This window comes from Camelina sativa, chromosome 11, assembly GCF_000633955.1.
Source record: "Camelina sativa cultivar DH55 chromosome 11, Cs, whole genome shotgun sequence".
NCBI lineage: Eukaryota > Viridiplantae > Streptophyta > Magnoliopsida > Brassicales > Brassicaceae > Camelina > Camelina sativa.
The window spans coordinates 44,776,888-44,783,232 of record NC_025695.1 but is presented as its reverse complement, the minus strand read 5'-3'; the positions used below and the strand labels follow the sequence as shown (position 1 = coordinate 44,783,232).

General features: G+C 42.4%; 4 protein-coding genes across 5 annotated transcripts in view; 3 read left to right on the top strand and 1 right to left on the bottom strand.

The window, feature by feature from the left end:
* LOC104726415 (phagocyte signaling-impaired protein) overlaps positions 1–1,362 on the bottom strand; it is a gene marked incomplete in the record, with an annotated part of 6,180 nt that extends 4,818 nt beyond the window's left edge. The window contains 6 exon segments of one of the 2 annotated variants that reach the window (XM_019232896.1): positions 12–130; positions 221–314; positions 398–472; positions 583–701; positions 812–968; positions 1,057–1,362. In XM_019232896.1, coding sequence (XP_019088441.1) covers positions 12–130; positions 221–314; positions 398–472; positions 583–701; positions 812–968; positions 1,057–1,203 — 711 coding nt within the window. 2 annotated transcript variants of the gene reach the window in all.
* LOC104726414 (sorting nexin 2A) lies at positions 1,549–4,719 on the top strand. Its single transcript, XM_010445279.2, has 5 exons — positions 1,549–2,916; positions 3,012–3,221; positions 3,531–3,791; positions 3,891–3,977; positions 4,317–4,719. Exons 1-5 carry the CDS (start codon positions 1,792–1,794, stop codon positions 4,401–4,403), a joined length of 1,770 nt encoding a protein of 589 aa, XP_010443581.1. The 5' UTR covers positions 1,549–1,791; the 3' UTR covers positions 4,404–4,719.
* LOC104728972 (exocyst complex component EXO70B1-like) overlaps positions 5,061–6,345 on the top strand; it is a 3,505-nt gene continuing 2,220 nt past the window's right edge. The window contains exon 1 of the mRNA XM_010447876.2: positions 5,061–6,339. Within this exon, the coding sequence (XP_010446178.1) occupies positions 5,291–6,339 (1,049 nt within the window). The 5' untranslated portion in view covers positions 5,061–5,290. The remainder of the gene's footprint in view (positions 6,340–6,345) is intronic.
* Positions 5,131–6,345, top strand: part of LOC104726413 (exocyst complex component EXO70B1) — a 5,594-nt gene continuing 4,379 nt past the window's right edge. The window contains exon 1 of the mRNA XM_010445278.2: positions 5,131–5,146. The gene's annotated coding sequence lies outside the window, so the exon portion shown is untranslated. The remainder of the gene's footprint in view (positions 5,147–6,345) is intronic.

Sequence of the window (6,345 nt, the reverse complement as noted above, 5' to 3'; positions counted from 1 at the left end):
GTACAACCTACCTGTATCCGTAGTTTGTCGACTTCAATCATCAAAAGAGATCCCAAATCTCCAGAAAGGACTTCTAAAGCATCATTGTATTTGGATTGTTGTTCCAGCAACGAGATATACACCATGAGAGCTGAAGATACAAGTAGAAGGAAGGCTGAAGAAATCTGAAATAGTTCCACAACTTGTACAAGAGAAGAAATTGGTGGAAAAGTAATTTTACCTTCTGGCTCGTGCATACTATGAGAGGCAATGTGCTTCTTAAGTAAACCCTCAGCCAGAAGCAACAGCTTCTCCCCACTCTTATCGCATAGCACCTGTAGAAAATCGTCACAACTGTATGCAACAGAAATACCAAACTGGTAACAAAAAGAAGGAGAGGAAATGATTAAGGCAGTACTTGTAATTGGATGCTACAAACTGCCCAAAGTAAAAACCTTTCTTCTCCGGCAAGTTTGTACATTTTCATGGCTGTCTGTCAGAAAGCAAGACATAAGAACAGAGGGATAAAGACTGGTACCAGAACAGAGGAATATAGACTGGTACCAGAAGCCAGAATAGTGTTCATCCAACAGAAAGACCAACCTGTTGCTGCTTCACAAAAGAATATTCACGAACATAGCAATTGAAGAGCCCCATCATAAGCTCCAAATTATTAGGGAATTTGCCACAGGCATGAGCATAACAACTAGTAGCCAAGTCCACTGATACAAAATTTTAAACAAACGTATCAGATATATATATATATATATATATAACCAAGAAGTTATACAACACAAAGTATCAAGTTCTTCTTTTAAACGAGTGCACTTACAATGATCAAGTCTCTGCAATACGATTTGCAAGGTACTGAGAGTGAGATCATCCATCAACGCTAAATCATCTTTATACAAAAGCTCTTTAGCATCCAAACAAACAGAGAGTGCCTCATCTTGTTTCCCCATTCTCTCATGAATTAGAGCTTTAAGAGCCTGTTAATGCAACAGCATTCCAATCAGATTAGAGAAAGAAGAAAACGAAAAAAAAAAAAAAAGCCAATGATGATGGTGTTCCACTTACTAAAGCATAAGGTGATTTAGGGTACTTAGAGAGAAGCGCAGTGACGAGCTTGAGAGCATTTTTGAACTGACGAGAATCAATTGCATCCCAGATGGGTCGAACACGGCGCTCCGGTATCCCACCCGCTAACCCGAATTTGGAAGACATCTCTTTTGGAGAAGAAGATAAGAGTTTTGTCGGGAAACCACCTTTTTCGAAAGTGTCTTATGAGTTGTTGTTTGACCTTTTTACACACACAACTCAGTTGCAGTTAAACTCACGATCAGGGGGAAGCTCCTCTGCAAGCTGCTAAACTAGAATACTAAACAAAACCTAATCAGCCTGTTTGGTTGCGGCTATATGGCTGTCTCTGTCAAGGATCAAGAATTTAAAGATTGGGTTTCTTAATGGGCCTTTACTAAAGCCCTTTACGTTACCTCAGATATAGACAGATTCTTTATCACGTGTCACACTCATTGGCAGATTGAATTAGATTTAGACGAGACTTTTAAGCCACCATATTCACGTGCCACCCCTAATCCGCCACGGTGTGCACGTTAGTCGCCTGCTCCCACAGTCCCCACCTGCGTATTTTAGCCACTCCGGTTTCTTTTAATGCTCGATTAGCCACCGTCGCTCAGCGTCACATTTCAGGGGATCTCCGTTTTCTTCTTCCCCCAAAAATCATCAAACCCTAATTTTCTGTAAATTCTGATTTCGATTTAGCTTTAGTATCTTTACACCGGAGAAGACGAAATGATGGGCTCGGAGAATGCCGATGGATTCGAAGAGACCAATCTCAATGCGCAGAGAGAGGAAATGGAGAATCTCGACCTCGGAGTAGATGGCGACGCCGGCGGTGATGATCCTCTAAAGAAAAGCGTTGTCAACGGTGATACATCGAACTCTGGCTATCGTAGCGCTATGTCAACAGTCTCCAACGTGCGTGACCCGCTCTCGCCGCCACCAACTGTCATGATTCCGGCTGATTCTGATCCACTCCTTGCGCCGCCGTCGTCTTATGAAGATTTCCGCAGTTTCGGTTCTAAGCCGATCAGCAGCGATAACTCCTACATCGAGCCTCCATCTTATGCAGATGTTATCTTTAGTCCCTTTGATGAGAACTCGGATAGTGAGATTAACGGAGCAGAGGATAGTAGTCTTCATAGTCAATTCTCAGATTCACTATCGAGATCTCCTTCTTCAAGCTCGGATTACATCAAGATCACTGTATCGAACCCTCAGAAAGAGCAGGAGACTTCAAATTCAATTGTTGGAGGAAACACTTACATCACTTACCAAATTACGACCAGAACGAATCTCCCTGACTTTGGCGGCCAATCGGAGTTCAGCGTGCGAAGAAGATTCAGAGATGTTGTCACATTGGCAGATCGATTGGCTGAGTCGTATAGAGGGTTCTGCATACCACCGCGTCCGGATAAGAGCGTCGTAGAGAGCCAAGTAATGCAGAAACAAGAGTTTGTGGAGCAGAGAAGAGTTGCGTTGGAGAAATACTTGCGCAGGCTAAGTGCACACCCTGTGATCAGGAACAGTGACGAGTTGAAAGCATTCCTTCAGGTGCAAGGGAAGTTGCCATTACAATTGAGCACTGATGTGGCCTCTAGGATGTTGGATGGCGCGGTGAAGCTTCCAAAACAGTTGTTTGGTGAAGGCGGAGCCTCTGCAGTGCCAGTGCATGAGGTGGTTCAGCCTGCAAAAGGAGGTAGGGATCTGCTGAGATTATTCAAGGAGCTGAGGCAATCAGTGTCTAATGACTGGGGTGGAGCAAAACCACCAGTTGTTGAAGAAGATAAAGAATTCTTGGAAAAGAAGGAGAAGATGCATGATCTTGAGCAACAAATTATCAATGCCTCACAGCAGGTAAAACTTCATCCTTGTTTGTTGAATTATGCATTATTCTGTCAGTATGTAGTATCCTGCTTGGAACAAACCCTTTTGTGGATTCTTTTTTGTAGGCGGAATCCCTTGTGAAGGCACAGCAAGACATGGGGGAAACCATGGGTGAACTGGGATTAGCATTCATTAAGCTTACCAAGTTCGAGAACGAAGAAGCTGCTTCCAACGCCCAAAGAATCCGTGCTAATGATATGAAGAATTTAGCCACTGCGGCTGTAAAAGCAAGCAGATTTTATAGGGAGTTGAATTCCCAGACTGTCAAACATTTGGTAATCTATTGAACTACTAAAATATACAGTTGCCTCATTGCTATTGATCAAATGAAATAAAATATAAAGATTTGATAGATAATCTAATATATAATGACAAAAGAAGGTATAATTACAGCTTGCACTCTTGAACTTAATGAATGAAAATAAATGATTATTATGATTAAGCAATTGACAGATTTCTAAAATCTCCTGATGCTTAGCGTGTATCCTCATTGTAGACTAGTGAACTTTCGGCTTATATATGGAAAATTTGCTGGCTTCTAGCTTCCCTTATAGCTGTTCTTGTATTTGAATTGTTCATTTCAGGACACACTCCATGAGTACCTTGGCATGATGATGGCTGTCCAAGGCGCATTTGCAGACAGATCTAGTGCTTTACTGACAGTGCAAACTCTTTTATCAGAGCTTCCTTCGCTGCAAGCAAGAGTTGAAAAGCTAGAGGCCGCATCTTCAAAGGTTTTTGGCGGTGACAAATCAAGGATCCGGAAAATAGAAGAGTTAAAAGAAACCATCAAGGTCACTGAGGACGCAAAAAATGTTGCCATCAGAGAGTATGAGCGGATCAAGGTATTCAGTAATAACTCTATGCATATCACAACTTGCACTGATGTACGGACACAATATGATTTTTTTGGTTGTGCTATGTGTAAATTTGTATCATTGCAGGAAAACAATCGATCTGAGGTTGAGAGGTTGGACAAAGAAAGGCGTGCAGACTTCATGAACATGATGAAGGGTTTTGTTGTTAACCAGGTACGTTATAATAAATATGTAGCTCATAACCATTAGAAGGATGAAACCTTATTGCCCAGTAGAAGTGTGTCTGTGTAGAATCAGTGAAGAATGGTAAAGAGATTATTAAGGTTAAGTAGCAAGTGTGTGATTCCATTCTTAGTGAGATTTTAAGAGTGGAGAAGTTGATAAAATTGAATAAAAAGAAGGCATTCATGGGTCTCTTGTAGGCAAGGTGAATGCTGAGTGCTTTGAATGATAATGCTGGTCAAGAGGGAATAGGAATACAGAAATATGCTAATAAATGAGTAGAGTGCAGTATGTGAAATAAAGAGTTGTGTTCATGGGTTGTGGATGCAGGTTGGATACGCAGAAAAAATGGGCAACGTCTGGGCTAAGGTTGCAGAAGAGACCAGCCAATACGATAGAGAGAAGCAGAGCAGCTAACAAAAAGGAAGAGATAAATAAAGTGAACGAACGATGTTCATTTTGGGCATAACCATACCAAATCCATGTTTGGCACAGAATCACATTGCGTAATAATTGTTGTCAAAAAGTGTAGTAGTTTCCTTTTTCATATGTTGTATCTATCTGATAGAGTTTGGTAAAACGTTCTTCTTTGTTTTTCGTTAGTTGCTGTAAATTAGTTTTTCTAGAAGCATCTCTGTCTGACTGCATCTGCATTGACCTCATATACCCATTGTTTTCACTTTTCACTTTTCTGGTATATGCCGCAAAAGATATATGAGTTTGGTAAACGTTCTTTCTTTGTTTATTTGAGTTGCTATAAATTAGTTTTCTAGAAGCATCTCTGACTGAATTTGCATTGACCTCATAGGTCAAACATACCCATTGTTTTCTGGTAAGCCGCAAAATATATTCTTTCCTGGAAAAGTTTTAGGGAGTTGATAGAGGGACAAATTGAACCATCAAACCACCAATCATACTCATAAACCGGCCGGTTTTATCCTGAGGAACCGAGACCAATGAGGCGATGACAGAAAAGTCTCGAAGACGTCAATATTAACGAAAGCGAGAGATTTTCACAAAAAGACAGCAGAAATTATCGCAATATTACACGCCCGTGCCAGTTTTCAAACAACGCGTCCAGGTCAAATATCACGTCTGTCTGTCTTAAATGAGGGTAATTTCGTCACTTCACAGAGGTTTCTTCTTCTATCCATCCAGTCTTCTTCCTTGCTTGGAACTTTCTTCGTCTTCGATTCCTTGCTTTCCCCGCCGATCTCGCTTTGTGTGACCTTTTTTATTTAGTAGTGACTCTTAGAGATTTCAGAAGAAAAAAAAAGCTCAACACCACACTGGTTCACAAAATCATGGCGGAGAATGGTGAAGAGAAGTTACTTGCTGTAGCCCGTCACATAGCCAAAACACTTGGCCATAACGAATCCATGGCCGATGATATCTTACAGATCTTCTCCAACTTCGACGGCAGGTTTTCCCGCGAAAAGCTCGCCGAAGGTCAAGCTGGAGAAGATGGATCCGGAGTCGCTGTACTCGAACGAGCTCTCAATTCCATAGACGTTCAGATCTCTCGCTTCGTTGCCGCGGATCAACCTATCTGGGCTGATCCTTCCGATTCAGCTGCTTTTCTCGACACGATCGATGAGTTAGTTGCTATCATCAGAGAGTGGAGTCCCATGGCTTCTGAGAAACCAATCGGCGTCTGTCTAGCACGCGCCGACGATATGATGCAGCAAGCTATGTTCCGCATCGAAGAAGAGTTCAGGTCGCTTATGGAGCGAGGAGCTGAGTCTTTCGGACTTAATCCTCAGGGAGACGCTGGTGCGACGATGAACCATCGTTTCGACTCTGAGGAAGAAGATGACGACGACAGAGATTTCCACAACGGTGACGATGTCCAGATCCCAGTGGCGCAGCCACTCACTGACTACGATCTTATCATCGATGCTCTCCCCTCGGCGACTATCAACGATCTTCACGAGATGGCTAAGCGTATGCTTGGCGCTGGTTTTGGTAAGTCGTGCTCTCATGTTTACAGTGCTTGTAGGAGAGAGTTTTTAGAAGAAAGCATGTCGAGGTTAGGTTTACAGAAGCTGAGTATTGAAGAAGTTCATAAGATGCCTTGGCAGGAGCTTGAGGATGAGATTGATAGGTGGATCAAAGCTGCTAACGTCGCTCTTCGGATCCTTTTTCCTAGTGAACGTAGACTCTGTGACCGTGTCTTCTTTGGTTTCTCCTCTGCTGCTGATCTCTCGTTTATGGAGGTATGTCGTGGCTCTACCATTCAGCTTCTGAATTTCGCGGATGCTATTGCTATAGGAAGCAGATCACCTGAGAGATTGTTTAAAGTGCTTGACGTGTTCGAGACGATGAGGGATTTGATGCCTGAGTTCGAGTCTGTGTTCTC